The sequence below is a fragment of the Pseudomassariella vexata genome (genome assembly GCF_002105095.1).
Source record: "Pseudomassariella vexata strain CBS 129021 chromosome Unknown BCR38scaffold_3, whole genome shotgun sequence".
NCBI classification, from domain to species: Eukaryota; Fungi; Ascomycota; class Sordariomycetes; order Amphisphaeriales; family Pseudomassariaceae; genus Pseudomassariella; species Pseudomassariella vexata.
This window is the reverse complement of record NW_024467958.1, coordinates 295,378-317,049: the sequence shown is the minus strand read 5'-3', so window position 1 is coordinate 317,049 and position 21,672 is coordinate 295,378. Positions and strand designations below refer to the sequence as shown.

General features: G+C 50.3%; 4 protein-coding genes across 4 annotated transcripts; 2 read left to right on the top strand and 2 right to left on the bottom strand.

Annotated features, from left to right (window-relative positions):
- Positions 1-2,677: 2,677 nt before the first annotated feature.
- On the top strand, positions 2,678-3,622 carry BCR38DRAFT_506687 (uncharacterized protein; the record flags this gene model as incomplete). Its single annotated transcript, XM_040864943.1, has 2 exons — positions 2,678-2,750; positions 2,841-3,622. 2 exons carry the CDS (start codon positions 2,678-2,680, stop codon positions 3,620-3,622), a joined length of 855 nt encoding a protein of 284 aa, XP_040718546.1.
- Positions 3,623-3,809: 187 nt separating this feature from the next.
- On the bottom strand, positions 3,810-5,340 carry BCR38DRAFT_334818 (eukaryotic and archaeal DNA primase small subunit; the record flags this gene model as incomplete). Its single annotated transcript, XM_040855349.1, has 3 exons — positions 3,810-4,413; positions 4,466-5,110; positions 5,165-5,340. 3 exons carry the CDS (start codon positions 5,338-5,340, stop codon positions 3,810-3,812), a joined length of 1,425 nt encoding a protein of 474 aa, XP_040718545.1.
- An 8,108-nt stretch (positions 5,341-13,448) lies between these two features.
- BCR38DRAFT_129209 (uncharacterized protein) lies at positions 13,449-14,415 on the bottom strand. The gene is made up of 2 exons (XM_040853544.1): positions 13,953-14,415; positions 13,449-13,900 (listed from the first exon to the last, which is right to left on the bottom strand). The coding sequence occupies exons 1-2, from the start codon at positions 14,319-14,321 to the stop codon at positions 13,514-13,516; spliced, it is 756 nt and encodes a 251-aa protein (XP_040718544.1). The 5' UTR covers positions 14,322-14,415; the 3' UTR covers positions 13,449-13,513.
- Positions 14,416-15,629: 1,214 nt separating this feature from the next.
- BCR38DRAFT_455307 (HSF-type DNA-binding-domain-containing protein) lies at positions 15,630-18,109 on the top strand (the record flags this gene model as incomplete). The annotated part of the gene is made up of 7 exons (XM_040861778.1): positions 15,630-15,689; positions 15,781-15,797; positions 15,891-15,963; positions 16,034-16,174; positions 16,414-17,313; positions 17,362-17,557; positions 17,613-18,109. The coding sequence occupies 7 exons, from the start codon at positions 15,630-15,632 to the stop codon at positions 18,107-18,109; spliced, it is 1,884 nt and encodes a 627-aa protein (XP_040718543.1).
- Between the last annotated feature and the right edge of the window lie 3,563 nt (positions 18,110-21,672).

Genomic DNA, 21,672 nt, shown 5'->3' with positions numbered 1-21,672 from the left:
GCCGTGGTACCATCCCTGGAACCATCTCCACATCAACTTCGTCCAAACTCCCTTGATGAGGTTGATCCGCAAAGCCGATCGGACTGTCTACGTACTCCCCCCACTCAACATCAGTCATCAATTGCTCAGGCTTGATCCTGTTATTCCCCTTGGCGAGATTTTCTCCGCAAAATACAGCAGAACGCAATTGCAACGCAGAAGCTCGCCACGCCAACTATCCCAAGATGTCAGGGTCTTCTCGTTCACAAAACCGGTCTGTGATAACTGTTTGGTGACACTAACGATGGCTGGGTTAAGAAATAATTACAAGTATGGGTTCAACAAACCATAGAAAGCGTGCGACTTGCCGGAAGACGTGCCGGGACGAATGGTCGAAAAAGGTGATTAGTAGAGCTAAGTTGACTCGGAAAAAAGTGTGCAGGTAATGGTCGGGCTCGAAGAAACGGCTACTTGCACCGAAGCAATGAACGTAGCCAAACAGCTCCATATTGTGAAATTTTGGAGGGCCGGGTACAGGACGAAGGGCATACGGGGAGCAGAAGATAGTTCAACCCGTAAATGCTTCGCGACGCCTCGTGGCTCATTGCTGCAGCATAATCCAGGATATGAGGCAGATGCATCTGGAGTTGACCATTGGTGATGCAGCTTGTGGCTCCAAGGGGGAGAAATAGAGGCGAAGAAGAGAGAGCATGGCAGTATGGACAGCCCAGCAATGAACCTTAATTATATCAAACTGGCAGCCCTTTTAGACTTTTTCCGCGCCTGTTTGTGCCCCGACTAGAAGGTTGAAAGAGCTGATTGCAAAGGAGGATTGCCGCATGAAGATTAGGTCGCCGATCTGAGGGACGAGGGCTTATGCGCTATAGAAAATGGTGAAGATTATTGGCCATGGTTGTTAAGGTTGGCATGGAGCAGGTTTATGTCGACAGAGAGTCGGCGAGTACAATATTTAAGAGGATTACGGGTCTAGTGCAGCAGAAGTCTTTTTGAGGGTGTTTGGTTCGGTGGTAGGTTGGTAGTAAGACAGCGCAGCAGCTGAGTCACTGCAAGGGCTGCCCGAATCCTAGAAGAGAGGCGTATCTTTTGTAGATATCCGAGATCTGGTGAGCTTAGTCGAGGACGAAGACCCGAAATCTAAGACTTGGGGGTCATATTCTAGCAGCGCAGCGTCTCCTTTATATACTCGGATGAGTCTGGAGCGTATTTCATATACGATGACATACTCCAATATTACATGTTCACCATGTCCGATCAACTGCGGCCACATGTGCGATTGGCCTTTTTGAGACCGATCCTTGTGTTCTTGTGCCGCGAGCGTGCCTGCATTGCGACGTTCTTTGCCACTTGGTTCTCTTTCTTCGTAGTATCTCAGGGAGTCTAGGAGATTTAATTGAGTGTGATGCGGAAGTTGGACGGTTCAGAACCTTGACCTGTTGTTCCAGATTGGGTGTCAACTCGTGTGTAACATCGGTTATCAGCCACTCAGGAATAAGAGCCGATCTTTGACAGGGCTATCGCCCCTGATATATGATTTGGCTCGTAAATGGGGTGACTGAGAATCCGGCTACTCTGCATCCTCATTTCATTTTCTTCTCGTAGGTATGAAAATACAGGTAGAATCTGTCACAGGATCAGGTCCATCTCATCTGTTGTCAGACTGACATGAAATTGTTTCTGGAGGGTCATGATAGCGATTGTAAAGGCAGACAGGCTCTTCGGCCCCATAGGAGAATTACCTTGATGTAAATTGTGCTCATCCCGTGGTCTTCTCCCTAATATCTCCGCGCCCAAACGTTTGGTAAAATTCGTGCTCGTCCCAAGTTTCATGTTAAACGTTTTATAAAACAAAATAGAAGCTAAGGCTATAATATTAACTGCGAGAACCATGGTTTTAGTGATCTGAAGAGTTCTCAGGCTTATCCAGATGCCGCTATCAAACCCCCGGACGCTAGATGACAGGTCGGGCACAGAGCTTTGGTAGCAGACAACGAATCTACAGCTACGGACGAGGGGTATTGTTCTCGCATGGAATTAGTTCAAATCTAGGGAACTCCTACGTTAACAGTATGTTTAGGGTCTTCAAGGTCTGGGCCGATGAAGTAACCAATCAATTTAATCGTTGCTGGTCGTGGGAAAGTGTGGCCTCTGTTATAGAGGGATACAAGGCACCCAGGCTCGAACTAGTGTATTTAGAGACTCGCAGGGGACGGACGGTTGGGCAGTGCTTCCCGACAAACCCTCGTAATATCGATACAGCCCCCAATATTCGGGATCCGAAACTAGCACTAGAATTACCCCCAGCTCGACCTGAACTCCAGAGTAAAGCACCACCATTATAGGTGATCGAGAGACGAGTTTCTCGCTAGCCTTCTCTCAAATAACAGGGATGGCAAGTATCAACCCCCTTCTCACAAGCCGGGATAGCTGTAGTTTTACTATTTATGAAACCAGTACAGTTGCACAGATATACTCTAGATGGTTCTACAAGATCTGCGTCTCAGTTCCACGAATAGCTAGTCAGAATAAACAGCAATTGAAATTCGTTTAAACCTGCTGCAAGAAAAAGGTTCAAGTTGACATCGTGATAATGATAGCATCTACCAACCACCCGAATCGATCAGACGTAGAGCTTCATCACTGACGTATGTCACAGCCATTATTTTTCCTCCGATCAATGATGCATGAAACAATCCCAAACACAGTCTCCTCATGTCTATCAAGAAATTACGCTGTCCCAGTGACTTATGCCAGTTAGTTGGTCGCTCCTTCAGATAGAAACTGCCAACGTTCAAGCAGGAGTAACCCAACAGACCCACACCGACATAAAACATCTCCCCTAGATTTACCTGCGTATTTTCAGAACTGCCAAACAACACGAGCAACTCTACCTCGAAAACGAGAAAACCTGACAGGATTTGTAAAACAACCTGCTCTATCATTGATAATGGACAATCAAAAGAACGACCCCGAAATTATGGCAGAGGAAACGACATCCCCTCAACGAGGACAACGTAGACAACCTCTCATAGCCCGCCGACATAGACCGTCCTCACGACAAGATGAACCACCAACAGGACTTCTTTCGACTATCCGCCTTTCCGTAAGCCCAGACTCTTTTCCGCCTCAAGCAGAGGATAAGCCCCACGCCTCTCGAGACGCCCCTCCCCATCCTCCTCCAGCCATGGCAACCGCCGCACTCCAACGAAGGACTGCAGTATTTGACCAACAAAGCCACGCACTATTCCATGATACGGAATCATCGCAAACCCTTCCGGCCGATGACAGCAGTGAAGATTCGCCATCCTCTGTGGAGTCGAAGCAAGCCGAAGTCCAAGCCGAGCTTTACAAGATGTCCGAGGTGCTGGACAGGAATGAGGAGGCCTGGAGCGAGTTCGTCTCTGCGGCGGTGTCGTTCGGAAAGATGTTGCGGGATACCAATGCGCGGCTTGAAGACTTTGGAAAGGGCATTGGGAAGGCAAAGGCTATTGGCGGAGTGAGCAACAGCAAGGGCTTGTTCGGGGGGTGTTCTGACGATGGAGAAGGGGGAGAGGGAGAGAAAAGGGGCAAGAAGAAGCGAAAGAAGAAGGGCAAGAAGACTGGGCAAGGGAGGAAGGAAGAGTAGACGGGGTATTTAGCTTGGCGCATGATTGGATCATAGTAAACGAGACCAAAAGTTAATACTGTACAGTTTAAGTATGGGTAATCTACTCTAATAGACCCCCTGTTACTCTACATAATATCCGGCCATGCCATTACTCCCATGTGAAACCTCCAGACTCAACCCACGCATCATAATCATCATTTCTATCCTAAAACTCCATCGAGTCTTCATCCCGCTCCCTCTTCACTCTCGGATCCTTCTCATCCTTCATCAAAGCCAGCACGAAAGTACGGAAGTAATCAACATATGGCTTCAGCGACGTCTTCTCCCAATCCTGCATTCCCTTTCCTTCCTCTCCCTTCCACTCATCGATCTCACTCAGCAGCTGTTGGACGGTGGGCACAGCCAATGGGTCGAAATTCTCCAGTTTTCGCGTATCAATGGGCACACAGACCCTTCCCGTCCCCGGGTGAACCACAAAGGGACTTTTGAGCAAATGGTTGAGCTTCTTGGAGACTTCAATATCGAGACGAGGGTAGGTGTACTCGAGTACGATATCTTGCTTGGCTTCAAGCAGAGCCTTGGCGTCTAGGGATTTGGATGCTCCTGACTTAGCGAGGGCATCGATGTCGGCCCATTTCTGAGCCGATGCGCGGCCAGGGGAAGAGTTCCATTTTGCGCGAAGTGATGCATTGAGACCGGAATCGGGGAGGAGGGAGAGTAGATGTTCGGAGCGGTCGTCAAGAGCCCAGGGATCTTGGATAGAGAGAATGTCGCTCTGGAAATGAGGGGCTAAGATATCGAGGGAGCGACTGCTTCATGTTAGTTTGCACTTTTTCTTCAACGGTAGAAACGCAAGCAAACCTTAGATGTGGGTGCAACGGCCTCCTAACGTTGACCTTCTTTCCACCTTGTGCACCTCCTCGCACCACCTCAAGATACCCAGCAATCGCCCGCCTCTTTTGATCATCCATCGCCCGCGTCTTCTTGTCACAGACCCACGCGTGTGCACCTCGTCGTCCGGAGTATACCCACATGATATGCTTGAACCCAAAGTCTTCTCGTAGCGCCACGTCGATAACCTTGATAGCCATCGTCATGAAACTCCAGCATTTGATACAGATATTTGCCTGATCACAGCACGTTCGGATATCGTCATAATCTGTCAAATCAATATCGAAGCACAGCTCCTTGGCCAGAGGCTTGAAGGCGGAGCTGTTCTTCATCTGCTTTCGGTCGCGCGGGTTGGTTGTGTAGACAGGCCCGATTTCGAAACGGACCGGGAGAAGCTGCAATATTTCTTTTCGCAGGAGGTCGGAGGTTGGGAAGGATCGGTATCGCAAGTACGCGTCACTTCTTAGTGTAAGGGCGAACTCGCGGTGGGCGAAGTCGTTGGTAGGTGTCGGGGCATGGTTCAGCCACTGGAATAGGTGTCGCCAGGGAAAGAGGCGCTGGTAGAACATGCGCAATACTTCGGGATCTGACGCCTTTCCTATAGGACCAATTTCTCTGCTCACAATCAGTACAGCTTTTTTTTAGGAACACATAAGCGACGGAGCTCACGTTGGTGAAGACGGCGCATCGGAGGAGCTGCTCTGTGGGGTTTGTTGTTTCGGTCGCAAGCTGGGGAACTCGTCGTCTGAGTCGACATCTCCAAAGAGGTCCTCGAGCTTGACTTCTTTCTTTTCCTCGCCGTTGACACAGTCTGTAGTCGTAGGCAGAGCAACTGGCTCGGCCATCGTGATATCGCCGTTGGAGTTGTCCTGGGTGTAGTCGTTTGGCGTAACCTCCGCCATCGTCGCTCCTGTCCCAGTGGGGTGGATTTCGGCTTCCGGTGACTCAGAATGGGGCATTTTGGTCGTTCTCAAGATATGAATGAATATGTCGCGTGGGCTTTCAATCCGTTGTCTCGCTCAATTGTGGTGAATAATGGAGTTGGAGGGTCGTTTAATTGGCAAGGGAAACCGCGTCGAAGACGCGTCTCGCGTAAATGGAAATATTTACATGTACCCCGCGGGGTGTGCTATGTTCAACGAGTATGGCAAGGATCATGCAACATAATCAAATTCCTTTCTTTTCTTCAGATGCCTAATCTTTTAGTCTCTGGCTTTACTCTATCTAATATGAAAACAAGTCTAATCTGAAAATATATTAATATATGAAGCTGGCCTAAAAAGGGTAGCGTGAACAAGACGACGGACCTTGAAACCCACCAAACTCGTAACTTCTTTCTTCCAGAGTGCCTCATGGAAAATAGGTTTACTGCAACTCCTTAGAATATCCAAATACATTAAACCACGTTGTGGACTTGTCATCCCCATAGCTTGAAGACACCGATCCAGTTTGATAGGCTTGCATTAAGTCGCTTGGGAGCAAACTTCACGAAATGCTAGACTCATTCAGCCCACAGCAATCCCTTATCCAACCAGACGAACCTTACCAAGGCATCCTGATTGCCTTTTGAAATATATTCTCATGTCGTCTCTCGCTGCCCATTGAGTTGGTTCCACGGAAACTACTTGAAGATGGAAACCCGACTGAATATGGAGGAAACCACTACTACGAAGAAATCGAAATTTTCTCAGTCCCTAAACCACGTATCGCAATTCGAGCTCATCAATCGAGAATGCTGGAAAAAAAAACTCCAACTAACTTTCAATTAACTAGCAGCATACACAATGTCGGACTTAGAGTCGGTGACATCGGCGAACCTGGAGCTCTGGGCGATTCGGAGATCCCGCTGGCCGAATTGACCATCCTGGGCAATTGAATTAGAAAAAAGAGGTGGACGGCAGGTACTCTTGAGCAAATTAAAATTATACGTTGACGTGTTCTAATGTGTCCCGGTAGCTTGTAAAGACGAGTGTTGATGTGCTCTAACTTATATTGATGTGAGGCCGCTGGAGCAAGGTGTCGATTATGGTTCATGGTGATTTGCTCCCTGACTGTATCAAACTCTTATTATGCTATGGCAGCAAGGGGGAAACCGTTTCTCCTATAGACGAAGATCCCGAAGTTTTTGGTCTAGCCTGCAAATTTATGTACGGCCAAGGTCTTCCACGGGTTGACTATCTCATCAATATCCGGCCCATATCGATATCAGCGCTCCTATTCTGTCACAGTACAGCCCGTGATTAGTTACGTCGCTAGAGAGACCCGAGAGGAGAAGTAGCTGCATATTCCATCTCTTTCTTTATCTACCACGAGGACGAAATGCGCAACCCGCAGTGTCCGAACTCGCTTGACCCACCCCATCTCTGCTCCAAAATAGATTTCAGAAAGTCTCATCAAGGAAGATACGTCTTCCAAAACTACGGCAGATGCTGTGACACTTTCTATCCAAGTAAACCACATCTTTTATCGAAGAACGCTAGTCTGATACAGTTGATGCCGCACGCGCAAAGGTTTGCCAGCAAGACTCAGAATTGTCAGGGTACGGCTAGGCCGAAGGCAATAGTACAGAGTGATGGGGAGTAACGGGCGTCCCTCCTACGTAATACCGGGTGGTTACTGGCGGTCTCAGGTAGGGGTGCCCACGGTGATGCATTGATCTCTGCCCTCTCTATCTTCCTCCGTCTCGACTCCTTACTTATAGCCAGCCGAGGTTCTCTCTTGGATTCTGGATGTTTGCTTCCGTATGTCTGTGTTCCTCCGACTTCGGCCAATATCTTGGACAGCGGCTCCTTATCTGCAACCAAGCGATTCCCTATCCGCTGCAAACGGCTTCAACGGCTCTCATTCGCCACAAGCGGCTCTCTAGCCGCCACAAACGGCTTCCTACCTGGTGGAAGCCGGCCCGCCTCGGATGACACTTGTGGCTCTGACAACTCCTTCCCTATCCTACTTCGAGATGGTCCTTATATAGATAGCTAGGCCGCCGCTTGGACCCGGCATAACAGCAGGGTCGGCGATGCCAAGGATCTTGACTCTCGTCATCCCAAAGCTTCACATAGATTGTAATCATGATTCGGGAGTCTTTTGTCCGAAACACCCCTCCGGCGGCCCGCCGGTGTCCTGCGTTCAGTGTCCTGACACCCACTGGTGCCTATGGCATTCTGTTCTCTGACAAGAATCGCCAGGCCTACCTCAACAGAAACACATGGTTTGCTCGGAATCATGTCAAGAGAGGAATAATAGGACCGATTCATATCAACTGGCATTGTTTAAGCTTGAACTTATGGCCAAGGCGCTCCAGTGGGGCGGAGCTATTCCATGCTGCCATGGATACACATTGTGCTGGTGGGAATCACTTGCACAGATCGTCGGTGCCTCTGGATCATATTGATCTGGTGTATACTGCTGCGGAATCGGGATGGTCTAGGGGATACGAAATACGTCATTACTACTGCGAGTCATCTATGAGACATTTCATCGCCAACGACGTCTTCTGGAGAAGCCAAGCAGATGCAACCCAGATGCCACATCTGGAGCTGGCGAATAAGCGTCGGGCTTTACTGAAAGATGTGTTGACCAGACAAGTGGGGAACATTCAAACATTCAAGTTTCAGAGTGTAGCACAAGCAGCTTCGACGCGGAATACATACTTGAGGTCTATTCCGGGATTCCATCATTTTCACAATTTTCTCTCTGCAGTCTTTACAAATGTCCAGAGGGTTGCATTTTATGAATTCAGCATAGTTTAAAATTACTTCAAGCCCCACCGGTGTCCCACCGGTGCCTATGGCATTCTGTTCTCTGACACTTACCAGGCGAAGTTCATCCGAGGGGAACGATCTGAGCTTCTCGTGAAAGCAGATGTTGTGGCAGAGAATATTGTCCGGCCATTCTCTCCCAAAGTACACCTGATAATGCCACATAGACAACTTCGAAATCTGCACCCTTTCGGGGCTTGAGTACGCAGTGATTTGTACGTCTCCTTGGAGAGACACAGGCTGACTAATTTCGGGAAGAGCCATGCTGTAAATGTTTGAAGACCTCGGGATTATCATCAATGAGGCTGAAGACTCCATCCGCGCTGCCTGGGACCCATCATTTGTGTTGCCGTTCAATCCATTGTTCGTGTTTCTGTTCGTTGCAGAATTCGCGACATGACCTCCGTCGAAATTGATAGACTTAGCCACGAGTAGTTGTCTGGGGATGATAAAGCAACGGTGTTTCTTCCTAACGAAAATTAAGACAGTCATAAAAATAAAGTGATCATTGAAAGAGATTGATTAGCAATGGGCTCTTATAAGACTCACAACCCATCGGAAATGTCGATCAGGCCATCACCTGTTCTGGTAACGTTGCCAGTTATGGTGTTGCTTGCCTGAAGGAGAACCTCAGAGTTCTTCCACGTCAGTTCCCGTGCTTCAGTGGAAGAATTCTAAGATTGCACGCATCGGAAGTGCTGAAGTATGGAGTAATTGACCAAGTCATGACTTGATCTCGTCCAAATGATCACTTAGCACATGGGGAAGACGCATTCACAAATTGTGTCGAGGATAAAAATAGGTCAAAAGTCCAATGTGAAGTGTTCAGAACGCACTGTTCAGGCAGACATGTCGACCTATAATTTCAACACAACCCAGATAAGTTCCAAAGAGAAGTGCATTGGGTTGTCAAAGGCGGAACTATGGTTCCCCCAAAGTATATCTTGGGTGTACCGAGGGGTAAATTTGTAGGCTGCACATGACATTAATACAGCGTCTATATGAAGGTTACAATACCAAATTTGAGATAGACTGCTCTAAAGCTTGGCATCAGAAGAAGGATAAATGCAAGGGGGGTATCCTATGGTTACATTTTTGTGAGGTTTGCCGAGCCAACGGAAGTAGGTCTCGACTAGGGGGCATCGGCACTTGTGAATAACTAGAGTTGCAATGGATGACAAGACCCCTGCCACTAAAAGGTGCTATCAGATGGGAAGGTCCGGCCAAGTACAAGGTCGAAGGCGTACAAAACCCGCAAGCCAGAAGTTAGCCATGAGACAAGGGAAAATACAACACTGTTTTTTAGCCTTCGCACTATATCTCTATCAGAATAGAAGGAGTTCGGGTTACTAGCAACGTTTGTTGACCCAACACGAGGAAGAGTTCACCCATCGGTGCAAGCCAGCCTGGATTTCTTTTCTAATGTCATCCACTCTGGTGTAGGGACGTGCGAGTCATGACACGATATGGAAGTCTTGGTTTGCGGAACAATCGGAGAAACTAGTGCTCCGCGGCTCCGACGCCGGGTTCTAGTTATCTATGTAAGGGGCGAAGGTCCGGGAAGAAGGTAGAGAGAGTAGAGATCAATGCATCATCGTGGGCACCCCTACCTGAGACCGCCAGTGACCACCCGGTGCTACGTAGGAGGGACGCCCGTTACTCCCCATCACTCTGTACTATTGCCTTCGGCCTAGCCGTACCCTGACAGTAAGCATGGCTTTTCACCCAACCGAAGGAGGCACAGGGAAAAGCAGTGTTCGCTACGGCGCCCACATCCCCCGTTGTTGATCAAGATCCATCGGCAAAGTCTTCAAATTCTCAAAAGGTGTGTTCCCCTGTAGCTTCGACACGGTCCCCTCTGGTCGTGCGTGTCACACATCGATAGGGCATATGCGGCTTTCAATGGAGACACCGACCGGACTGAGCTGGCGCCATGACCAAGTTTCTTTGACGACTACGCTTACACCTAGGATTCATAGAAACCTACATAAATTTCTCCAGTAATACCCTGCCTTCTTACGGGATTTTATCAAAAGGGTTGATGGCAAGGAGGTAATCCCAAGCTATAAGAAGCTGATGGAGGGCGCCGTCTGGGTACCTTTGATTCTTTCAGCGGTCCTCTGGGGTTGATTATCGGGGGCTACGACCTGCATAAGGTAAGTGCTACATAGGAAAGGAGTGTTCCACTGGTTGCAAGAAATAGGTGTCATGATAGGCAATATGTTTGCGAGTTTCTACACCAGAGTGCCTTGGGAGAATCGGCTTAACCAGTGACCTGATCACGTCCTACCTGGTTATTTATGAGAACCAGCTCGCATATACCAGGTATTGGACTACGATACTTGCTTTCTAGTGAGCAGCGTTGGTGATCATGTTGGCGTAGTCATATCTGACGGGAGTAAAGTGCATATCTCAGATGTTGCCACAAGGTGCCATACCAGAGTGCAACTCCCTCCTGCGCTGACGAGAGTCTGTTGTCAGAATTAACAGCATTTAATTTCAAGTACAAGATCACAATCGCCATATGAAGCAACCCTATCCCTGCTGTCTCCATATGCACGGTTGAAACCACGTTGAACCATTTGCTGTTTGCCGGTGTTTAAGCACAGCCTTGTAACAAACCCTGACCTATCATATTATCATTCTTATGGTGGAGCACCAACTACCAACATCTTAAATTTCTAGCACTTCCTGTACGAAGATCTATTCGCGTCAACCCTCCAAAGAGGCGATAATTTTGGGCTTGACGAACGGGGATACGGATATGGCACTGATAGGTACAACCATGATTTCCATCTTCGAGCAGCCTCCACATAGAAGTTATGTTTATTCAAGAACTCGAGACGAAAGAAGAATCAACCAAAGCGTATGCACAATCACTCACCACATCTCAGATTCAATCCTGATAAGAGCGACCTAATATATTTTGTGGAATTCATAACCATGAATAGGGAACTTGTTCAAGAAAGCCGGCGGAACAGGAGACGAATACAACGTGGTAGAGCTCACAGAGGGCATGATACTAGCCCAATGATGGAGTGTGTCAGAGAACAGAATGCCATAGGCACCGGTGGGACACCGGTGGGGGCTCTGGTGTAGGAATGTGCGAGTCATGACACGATATGGAAGTCTTGGTTTGCGGAACAATCGGGGAAACTAGTGCTCCGCGGCTCCGACGTCGGGTTCTAGCTATCTATGTAAGGGGCGGAGGCCCGGGAAGAAGATAGAGGGAGAGTAGAGATCAATGCATCACCGTGGGCACCCCTACCTGAGACCGCCAGTGACCACCCGGTATTACGTAGGAGGGACGCCCGTTACTCCCCATCACTCTGTACTATCGCCTTCGGCCTAGCCGTACCCTGACAGAGTGTCACAATGAAGCAGCTCGAGTATGTAAGCCGATATCACCTGACCACTCCCCGGAGTCTTTTCCCTACATCATGACCGTGGAAACAAAAAGCGAGTAAGAGAACAACAATACCCCAACCCCAAAGGCTCATTATCAATCCATTAGACTACAAAGTTGACACATATGACTCGACCGACTGTTCGAGAAATCGGCCATGGGGAAAACATAGGATGACCGCTTGGAAAGCGGAGTGGCTCCTGAGACAATCTGCACGTGTCGCTTCTGGGGAAAGTTTACGTATGGATGAAGCTTCCAATCGGAACCTGGGGCACAAGGGTTGACGGGTTGGCTACCGAAATCCAGCGGCGAGATTACTGGATGGAAGAGCAGAACCGCGTAACTTTAACCTGTCGAATCGATCGAGCGAGCATAATTGTAATTATGTACAGGGTTTTGGTCGAGGTTCTGGTGGTGCTAGAGCGAGGAACTCTGGCATTTCCTGGGGACCGATAGAGGGGTATGGAAAGTAGAACATACCCATAATATGAGAGAACTAGGATAACTGGCCATGCTTCCACTCCGCAGTTCGAGCCGGCGAGACGTCGTCCGGTTCGAGAACGTAGTGACAGCCAATCGCGGCCGACCACACAGGGGTAGGCTATAGTCTGGTAACTTGCTATATTGCAAGTGGTGTGGTGCATAATGGAGCTACTATTGACCTAGCTGACTAATATGGTGGAGGATGGACCCCAATGTCTTTGTCAGCTTTTTATACGGGGGAAAGTTGGGCCTGTAATAACTGAGAGCACATGGTAGATCACACCAGATAATTCGATGCCGTCGACAGATGTCCATTGTTCAAACATGAAACGAACGGTGGCCAATGCCACAGCCGCGACGCTTGCAGCATTGAATAATGGAGAATAAAAGTCCAAACGCGGGTGGAGGTCGAGGGGCGGAGTAGCGGAAGAGTGGTGTACCCGATCAGTATAGACAGCATACTCGTAAGAGCTATACTAATGACGATTGCTAGGAACTGATATTCATGCAGGTATCGTAGATGCCCAACCGGGAAATCAAGCGTCCGGACGCATTGTGCGTGAGGATCAGATACGGGTTGACCAAGACTGTCATTGCTGTAATATCGAATCCCGCATAATGATCCACTGATCGACGGATCGACGGCCAGGACTCAGCTTGTCGATAGTAGGTCTATCAACTGGTTGCTCAAGCACTTGTTACATAGATTCAGTTCGGGTAGGCGGTGTGGTTTAGGTGAAATAATGCATCGTCCAAAGCCAGTGAGCAGTGCATTATGCAGTATTCGTACGCCGCACACATCTCCTTCATGAAACGAAACACGAACCACCTCGAGAGTCTTGGTCAATGGGCCACTGCTCGCCGAACATGTCAAATCTGGACTAGAGATAGTCAATGCTCGCATGGTTCAGACCCTGAATTATTATGACGGGCTCTGGCATTGTCGCGACTCACAGCAGCACGCCTCATCCCATGGAGCTTTCCTCGTCTGAAGTCACAGAAGAAAACTCCATTAGCTTTTCCCGCTTTCGGATTGTGCGAATGGCTTGGCCTATGCCACGGCTAGCTTCCTCACTAAGACCTCTTGGGCAACGCCATAGTTCAGCCTCTACACCGCAAATCTCCGAATCCGGACCCTCCTCTCGCAGAACCCGACGCAAGGTACAGCCGTATTTGCTCGGAGAGCGCGCAGAATGCGGCGCGAAAAAAGCACGTCGACGATTCAAGCCTCATGAGCGGTGATACAGGGGTTTCTGTTCATTCGAGCGCGTTGGTTTCAGCTGTCTGCAGTGTTCCTGACTGTGAGATGGAGTTTGATTTTGGGTTGGCTCGCGACAGAAGGTCACTGGGGAAATGTAAAGTAATCCCAAGTCACCGGACCGTATGGGTTTGGATCAAACCTAAAGCTTCCCCTCCCCAGCGATAGACGAGAGTCAAGACACGAAAGACGACAGAAGCTTCGTGGTCGAATACAAGCGTTGAGCTACTATCAGCTAGTGCGAATACCTGCACGCGATCTTCCAGATTGCCGTTCGAGATGCAGTCTTCTATAGGGCCAAGGTTTGGGCGCCAAGCTGCTTGCCACCTTTCCCGTCGAGGAATAGTTGTGCTGATCATTGCATTTAGTGCCGATCTAAGCAAACTGCAGAAGCCACCTTGGGCAAACACCAGCGGGCCACTTCGTTTTCCATCGGGTGGTATCATCCTTCCCGTGGGAGGGGATTTCGTGTCTGTTCTGAATGCGTACAGACATAGACTCTGTTCCCTATAGTGAGTTGAACTGAGACACTTCAAGTCGAGTCATTTGTACCTTCAGTAAAGACTGAACAAGCGCGCCAAGCCGTATCAGCCGAGCGAGGTTCCCTACGGCTGGCTGGAATAGATCAGATGTACCTCGAGGCTGGCTGTGAGCGTTGCGGTGACACAGGTACCCCCCACCATCATTTTGGCGCATTCGGATCGTCCTTGTCGTTGCCCAATTCGATACCTCGGGGTTGACGGAACGTACATCTTGGCAAGGTTCGTACCAGGCCAGAAAGCAGGCAAGGCAGGTCAGGCAGGTGGGCAGGTCATCGAGTTGCTGCAGTTGGGTTTCGATTTGGCTAAATGTAGCAGGCGCAACTATTGCTTTCCTATCACGGCCGGGAATATTTGAATCGAAGCCGCTGATGACATACATGTCCTCGTTCGGATTTCCTGTACGGGACGTCGGGAGGCGTTCCCAAAAATGAGATTGAGCAATGTAATTGAAAGTAGACAGACATCACAGTGCGACAAATTTGCCATTGTTTCTCTTTGCGCTCGCGCAGTGAGTTGTTCTGCTGTCAAACGCGATCTCGTCTATGCGACAGTGCAAGATACTGTGGACTAGTAGGGTTGTGCTGCTTTCCACGGCCCGGTTCGCGCCCAAGAAGCTCTTCCGTTCCATTCCAGCGACTTGGGAAGGTGCCACAGCTCCACTGAATGGCCCCCCCAAAAAGCCCAAAACAGCTCGGCGACTTTGCTTGAGCACAGACTTCCCAATTCAATTGACGGGACACGGCAAGCCAGGCAAGCTTGAGCTCCTTGATGAGGCCTGTCTGCTTCGCTACTCCCTCGATTTGCGCTGGCCAAAAAATAAAAGCTAGCTGGCGCTGACAGGCGGAACAGCGGTTGCTTGTGTCGGCGTACCCTCCCTGCCCATCCCCCCGCAGAGCCCGCGCGCAGTTTGGAGTACCATTTTTGCGTCCTGAACTGCCTGTTGCATCCACCCGCTCTCATTTTTCGACCACTGACCAGGTCCGCAACTTTTGAGCGAGGGTCCCCACCATTTCATGAATGACGGATGCCGTCAGCGACTCGCGAGAGAGACGGCGGACGAGAGCTACTTACCTTGTCTTTTCTGTCTGTTGGGTCTGCCGGTCGGTCCTTGCTTCCCACAAGGATCCTGCCTAAACCATTCTTTTGTCTAAAGGATGTCAAAGAGCCCGGTTTTGTCTAGAACGTCAACCACAACAACAACGTCCCGAGCTTGTCAACCTACCAATTGAAGCGACGAGCATACACCCTCCCAACACCACCATTCTCATACGCCTAGGAAACCGCAATCGCGTAGATCCCATTGTAACGTTGTTGTCCGACCTCGTCGAGTACTGCGGCTTCCGCCACGGTTAGGAAGGACTTCTGCCGACTTTTTTTTTCGGACTTGCTACCGGTCGGTCATTGTGATCGCTGTGATCGCGAATACGTATGTGTCTAGCAGCACAGAGGACGACGATATCGATGTGATAGGTGCCCATCTGCTACCCAGCACCGTGGCAACTCGAGACGGCCGACCACGAGCGAATAGTAATAATACCTTGGACAAACTCGGTCGCACAGCTTCGCCTTGTCACCGTCGCACCGTTCGGCTTCTCCTTGAAGAGGCCCGAGATCGCGCATTGCCTTTATAGACTTCTCACACACGTTGTTTACCAACCCGTATCTGGGCTCCGATCCGGTCGCCAGCATGCCCCCCGAAAGCGATATGGCTGTCGCGCAGGGCGGCAGCAATAACTCGAGCGACTTTGTGAGTTTGCCCGCCAAGGCTATTGCCGACCGCGATGTCGCGGATAAGTGCATCCGCCCATTGTCAGTTTACTAACTTCAGCTGTTCACAGGTTCGCAAGCTATACAAGTAAATACAGCCTGTTGATAATCTTCCGTTGAGGTTTACATGTCTGAGGCATATCTCCGCCGCCTTCGAATGCTGACAAGATATCTTCCGTAGGATGCTCGAAGACCCCGCATACAGCGAAGTTGTCAGATGGGGCAACGAAGGCGACAGCTTTGTCGTGCTCGAGGTGCGTTGTCAATCATTACGAGCTCGACATACTTCCCTCCAACGGGTTGAATTGACATTGTGCGTCGCAGAATGAGAAGTTCACCAAGACCATCCTGCCGAAACATTTCAAGCACAGCAACTTCGCCAGCTTTGTGCGCCAACTCAACAAATATGACTTCCACAAGGTCCGGCAAAATGAAGAGAACGGTCAATCTCCGTATGGTCATGGGGTGAGTCCCCCCAAGCGCACGACAGAGCGGCGGTGAGACATCATTGGAATAGACGCGAATAGTCGGCCGCTAGAGATGGTTCTACCACGGCAACCAACAACTAGATACGTTTGTTCATCATCGTTAGTTGCGTTGATCTGGCGGGATGATCTGTAGAGGCGCCTGTTCATAGCATTCCCGTTTGGCCACCACCCTGTCTACCCCGTCACCCTTGAAAACGACATGCTGATGCGCATCAGGCCTGGGAGTTCAAGCACCCTGAGTTCCGTGCCGATGCGAAGAACAGTCTCGACAATATTCGAAGGAAAGCTCCCGCACCGAGGAAGGCCCAAGCTCCCGAGGAAAATTACGGCTCCAACACCCAAGTCCAAGCCATGTCCGAAAGTTTGGCGGCGACACAGCAACAGGTTCAGGCACTGCAGGATTCTTATTTCGAAATGGCCCATGCAAATAAGGTTTTTGTGGACGAAATTCTTCATCTCCAGAAGCTAGTCAAATCACAGACTCAGGTGCATGAACAGCTGCTCACCTACCTCAACAAGGTCGAAACTGATCGAAGACATGGGCGTTCGTCATCCAACCACTCGAACCACTCCACCCCAGCGGCATACGGTACCGGCAACTTGATGTCGGACGGAACAGAAGAACCATCTGTGGAACTGCGGAGGGTGCGAGAGCTGCTTAACAGTATCCAAGGCGAACACATTCCCGAGAAGGACTTGCGGCAAATGTCAATCCAGTTCCAACAGATCGGTGCGTCTCCGGAATCGGCTGGATCGTCTTCGATGATGGGCCCTCCGAATTCGGCCAGTATAAACAATCAGTTCATTCACGACCCAATGAATGACATGCGACACATGGTGTATCCAGTTGGGCAGACCATAGGCATTGACCCCTTCGCCGCGGAGCATCTAGGTAATATCCCGTACAACCGTCCTCTGTCGCAAAATGCCATTGGCCCTGTGAACGACTCCGCTGGGCCGACCATGCCATCTGTGAGTCCACCTGTCGGCGGCACCCAAGGAGGATCGCCATGGGGCCTCAAGAAGCCGCGTATTCTGCTCGTGGAAGACGACAAGACGTGTTCGCGAATCGGTTCCAAGTTTCTTGCGCAATATGATTGTGGTGTCGAGGTTGCGGTATGTTGTTGGCTCCATTTGGTATGTTCGTTGGCTGATATCTCGTAGCGTGACGGGTTGGAAGCTGTAAACAAGGTCAACACGAACCCGAACTGGTTTGATCTCATCTTCATGGACATTGTCATGCCACAACTTGATGGTGTTTCCGCAACCGCCATGATCCTTGACGCGCAGCCTAGGATACCCATCATTGCCATGACATCTAATATCAACCAGCAGGACCTCGAAATGTACTTCCATTGGGGTAGGTCGCACTTGTATTTTTCCCCATTGCGCCTTTGACACTGACGGCCTCCCAGGAATGCGCGACGTATTGGCCAAGCCATTTACCAAGGATGGGATGATCAAGAAGTTGCAGAAACACCTCCCGGGTTTCCTTCGAAACCCACCAGCTGATGCGGTCGCCGAGACCATGTACCAGAATGGAGCTCCTCCCGGTCAGCCCCCGACCCCTGGGCCGTACGTGAACCCTGGACCAATGAGCCTTCCCATACCGGCAGCGTCGACTGGAGTGGCGAAATTCGACACAACGCCGGTCCAGTCCCCTGCGACAAGTACTTCTTGGCACTCTCCGGGCCAGATACCCCAGCAATCGCCCAATCTTGCCCATGATCAAGCGTACCTAAATGCCGGCAGCGGGCAGGTCATGTCGCTGACCCCCGGCGGCACCCAAAGACCCTTCCCTGGGTCCATGATGCCAGCGATGGGAGGGCCACCAGGATCCCGGATGGCCGAGAGCGTTTCGGCCAGTGAAGGCCCTCCCGAGAAACGGCAGCGGTTCACATACGCCCAATGACTACCTCACCCGATAGATTAACCACTTCCAACATATTCTTGAGTGTATATATGGGATCCGTCATCCCTCAACCCAACCTCGGACCGGTCTCCAAGAAGGGAGGAGCGCTTGACGGCAGAATTTCCGTTGTTTGAGGCGGTATTCGCCAAAACCGATTCGCGCGTCGTTCGAAACAGTCGTGTCGACGTAGAGCTTTGTCATTAGATATCATGAAATACCCTTGCGCGCGCCTTGAGCGCGCCTTGAGCGCGTTGTGGCTGCGTTTGTACGAGCAGAGCATGGCCCCTCCAGACAAGCGCTGGAGGGCAAGAAAAGTATAGTGGACGACTTGTCCGACCCACGGGATGGGAGCCCGCGGGTTGGGCGGTATGAACAGACGAATGAGATGTGGCCCTGTGCTTGAGGGCAACGGCGGCCACGAGGCGTGATAAATTTGAGGGTCAAACTGGACCCGACCAACATGGAATCAACCAGACTTGCTTGCTTCGAACAGTGCGGAGGGTTGTTGGCAGTAGAGTGGCATTGGCTTCTGAGCATCACGCTGTGCGGGCGTCAAACTGTTTCCTTTGTAGCATCCATTATGACTTAATGAGACGAAGCCTAATGGTGTGTTGCCATCATTTATTTGACCCTTGCCATCTGCCCTTCGTGATCTACCGACGACCTCTACTGCCATGCGCTCGGTGATTCCTGGTGCGGCGGGGGCAGTTAAGTCGTCTTCGCATCGTTGTGACCTGGGTCCATATGCGGCTTCGGCTGGTGAGATTCCGTCCCAAGCGACGATGAGAAGGACAGATAACGACAATAGGAAACAGAGCAAGGCGCGGAAGACGAGCAAAATAAGGAAACCGAAGCGCTCCCAAGGTGACCCTTTGATGACGACAGCTGCTGGGGCAGAGAGGAAACTCGAAACTAACACACAAGAGCTATGGAGCTCAAAAGGGTTGGCGAGGTCGAAAGAGTCAAACCAAACGGAAAAGCAACAAGATGCGTTAGGGCTAACCAGGTCGGACTTCCGTTGCTTACATATAACAATTTTTCTGCTGCAGCACATGATTAGCAAACAATGAAGCGACCAACCTATCCCACACAGCGCAGTGCATGGGTATTATTCACTCTCCCGACGGTCGAGACTATTCTACCGGCCGACGCGACCGAAATAGGACCCCTCGGGCCTCCACACCTGGAATAAGTAAATGCATTATAGGGTCGTGTTGTATAATGGTAGCCTCTCCCCGCCGGCCGGCCAGGGCTCTACATCGTAGTTTGGGCTAACATGATGCCACGCATGAGTGGGGACCGAAGTACCCGTACGTACCCCATAGACGGGCCAGATAGAACGGGGAGACTTATTCCCCAGACGTCTCAGATGACGCGCATTGTTACTGAGCTTGGAACAGGTACAACACGAGGCATTCATTGTTGGCGCTCCCCGGCCAGCAAATAACAGAACGCAGGCAAAAACCCGTTCAAGCCAAGTCCGTCCCACCAGCACCTCTATGAGAGTTACAACCCAGCAAGCATGGGGCCACTCTGTAGCGGTCGTGCAACGGGCATTTACTTGTTTGCTGCGTGGCCGTCTGTGACGAGAAAAAAAATCCCGTACGCCCGGGTCTGGGTCGTGGTTCTGGGCCGCTCCAGACCGTTTTGGCCCATAAGCCCCATCCCGATTCATCCACTTGGTGGGTGGGCTGTGTTCATGGATTTTTGCTCCGACAACGCGGACTTCTTGTCTTGGGGCAATTCGTGTCGACTAATGAGGTGGTAATGACATTGATTGCAGAAAGAAGAGTTGGAAATAGAGAAGGTAGATGTGTTTCATGGCGGGTGGCAGGTTGATTATTCATCTGTTAAGTTCCGTTCGACACATCAGACCACATCGTAATTAGGGTTTACCGCCCGGTGGATAGGCATTAGAGTCCTGTCAGCAGAACCTAAAGACTGACGAGAAAAAAAACGCTTTGCTATCAAGGTCAAGTACAAGATTGGAGGCCGAAAAGAAAAACCCCCTGTCAGGTAATTGCACGAGCCAAATACTGGATTTTTAGCCTGCCAGCCCCACAGGTGCTGAAGACGTGAATGGGGATACTTTCGATACACGATCTACCTCGTAACAGACGGGCAAGAGAAAGAGCAACATGGGGCATCGGAGTAATCAATCGGAGAATGCCAAGACCGAAAGACGTTGCGTGGAGTCGCACATGAGATCTTGGGCATAGGGCTGGAAGGGTCGATAATTTCCATGCGGCCGGGATGTCGATCCCGGTTTGAGCGGTCGGGGCCGAGGCCATGGGAGAGAAGATGCGGGTGACGTGGCGGTTCATACGATACAACGGCTTAATTAGTACTACAAGTACAAGTATGTATTCATATCCTTGTGCTGCTACGTTGTTCTGAAGCTTGCACGATGCAAAGTCTCTGACGCATCAGTGGGAATGCTACCCTGGGGCAGGCCCTTGCTGGGGTATTGACTCGGCAAGAATGGATTGGCCGGCGAGGCGGCAGGTGTTGTGTTCCAGTATTCGCAATTGCAGACCATTGCAAGCCGTTTGCGAAGTAGTTGACTGTCCATCCCGTAGTATCGAGGTTTGAGCCACTGCCTCATCCTACTAGCCTGCCATTGACGTTGAACTGCCCGCGCTGCAGGGAGGCGAGAGGTCTTGAGCTACTGACGGGACGCCGTTCGACAATGAGCTGATACATCATGGGAAGCCGGCCATGTTTCGCTTGTGCTGTTGCTTCGCTCTGGAAAAAATCCCATGCTGGCATTGGATGCGGCAGAAGCTCCGATGTGCCATCCAATGTATTTGAGGGATGCACAGCCCTGGGTGCATTTCGAGGAAAGGTGCAAATGGGAAGTCTGGGTGTGGCTGAGAGGGCTGAGTTGGAGATATCAACCACTTTTGAATGCCGTAATTTGGGGCTGCCATCTGTCATTGGATCTTTTTGACATTCATTCATCCCGAAGGCGTTCTCGTCGATTGGGGTTTCTCCCATTTACCATCATGGGGTCAAATGAATGAAGCCTTCATCAGTGAAGTACATACAGCTGAACGGTGAAAGCCGCAGCAACCTGTGGCATTTTGGGACCAATGCAAATGCTCACCACCTCGAGTTCCCCACAATATGTATCATAAGTAAGCATACAGGAGAAGGGTTCGCAGATCACCTCAACTATGTATTTCATCTCGGATAAGTCGAATGAGCACTTCGTCACCCTTTCGGAAATTCAGAAGCCTTGTAATTTGTCACAGATCCCAGCCTGCAATTTCGCTATCCTTCCTTCGCCCAGACTAGTGCAAGCCACCAAGCCACTCCTCGACTTGGAGCATCATCCCTGCGGTTATCATGCAGCACTTCTTTGCTCCAATGTGTATGAAAAGGAGACTCTAAAAAGAAAAAGTCAGGGAGTTTTTGATGGGCATGGTTTGGATTGATCGGTCTGCTTCTGATGCTGAATGAGGCCCAGCAATCAAAGTAATAACCATGACCACATTTATGGTGTGCTACGCATGTCAAGCGCTGCAACTTGGATTGCACCACCTAAACGCTCGAGCAAGCCT

Bases quoted from the DNA above. Each gene is read 5' to 3' on its own strand.
- BCR38DRAFT_129209 (XM_040853544.1), bottom strand. From the start codon at position 14,321: ATGTATGTCATCAGCGGCTTCGATTCAAATATTCCCGGCCGTGATAGG. The intron at 13,901-13,952 runs GTACAAATGACT...TATAGGGAACAG, and splicing joins TTGTTCAGTCTTTACTGAAG to AGTCTATGTCTGTACGCATT.